At 58.7% G+C, this 1,183-nt stretch overlaps 1 protein-coding gene across 1 annotated transcript in view; it reads right to left on the bottom strand.

Annotated features, from left to right (window-relative positions):
- Positions 1-1,183, bottom strand: part of PAIP2 (poly(A) binding protein interacting protein 2) — a 4,184-nt gene that overhangs the window by 1,483 nt on the left and 1,518 nt on the right. Inside the window, exon 2 of the mRNA XM_010133897.1 lies at positions 159-338. Within this exon, the coding sequence (XP_010132199.1) occupies positions 159-338 (180 nt within the window). The remainder of the gene's footprint in view (positions 1-158; positions 339-1,183) is intronic.

The raw sequence follows: 1,183 nt of genomic DNA, 5'->3' as shown, positions 1-1,183 counted from the left end.
CCGACCGCTGCCCATCGGCCCTCTGCCGCAGCCAGGCAGCGCTTAGGAGCCCCCAGACCCCGCGGAAAGGGTTTTCTCTCGCCATTATCAGCCACGAACATCGGCCTCGGGCAGAGAGAACACCGAGCTTTAGAAACAGGACGAGAAACTGCATTTACCACCAGATCCTCCAGTGATGAGCTGTCACTGATAACAAGGTCGTTGAACTGGTCCTGGATTTGATCCATTGTCTGGGGGAGGTCACGGGCTGGAATAAACCATTCGTGCTCCTCCTCCTCTTCCAGCATCTCCTGGAAGCAGCGCTCGATAAATTCTTCTTCCCACAACTCCTCTTCGATCTGTACAACGAAAAGAAACCGCTTCATCAACAGAGTGACAGGGAGCCCGTGCCTCCACGCGCGGTCTGTGGCCGCCTCTCCAGCGGGACTTGCAGCAGGACGCCACACTCCGACGAGAGCTTTGATTCACCCCCTGTCCCAGGACCCCGGGCTGCAGCTAAGGGGAGCAGCAGCAGAACCCCTCAGCCCTGACTGCTCCGTTGGCAGCTCACGGAGAAGGAAAACGCTGGTTCCACGAGAAAGTGTCAGCTGCACGTGTGAGGAAGGGGAGCAGGGGCAGCACCCACGGCCAGACACGCTGCCTAGGGAAGTGTCCTGCGAGATTCCTGGGGGGAAAAACAACCTCTGCCTGTCACCCGGAACAAGCAGCACCTGCTCGGCTGTAGATGGTGCTTGGCCAGGGCGGTTCTCCCGAGGAACTCGGGAATGCTGACCGGCGGGAGACATCACCCGGCGCAGAGGAAAGAGGCCCTGCCAAGGTGAAAGGCAGGTTTTACGGGGCTGCTCCCTAAACAAGCTCGAGGGAGCTCGTCCGGACTCGTTTTCCATGCCCCGCATCGCGGAGCTGCAGGGTGGGGAACGGGAGCTGCTGTGAGCGCCTTGCCTGACGTAAGGAAGCAGAAAAATGACCCAGGACAGATTTGAAAGTTCCCTTCAGCGGAAGCTAGTGACCCTTCACTTGAAATCTAGCACATACTCAATCCCAGAAATCCAGCTCCGTTCCGTGGAAATTCAGTTACATGTCACCGGTACCAAACCAAAAGGCGCTGGAGCTCAGGATTCCTGTAAAATCCGGGTGCCCCGTGTCCAGGGTGAGCCCACCCACCTCGATGCCCGGCTCTGGG

The sequence above is a fragment of the Buceros rhinoceros genome, unplaced genomic scaffold (genome assembly GCF_000710305.1).
Source record: "Buceros rhinoceros silvestris isolate BGI_N320 unplaced genomic scaffold, ASM71030v1 scaffold32693, whole genome shotgun sequence".
Lineage (NCBI taxonomy): Eukaryota > Metazoa > Chordata > Aves > Bucerotiformes > Bucerotidae > Buceros > Buceros rhinoceros.
The sequence above is the reverse complement of the archived record's forward strand: the minus strand, read 5'-3'. Positions and strand labels throughout refer to the sequence as shown.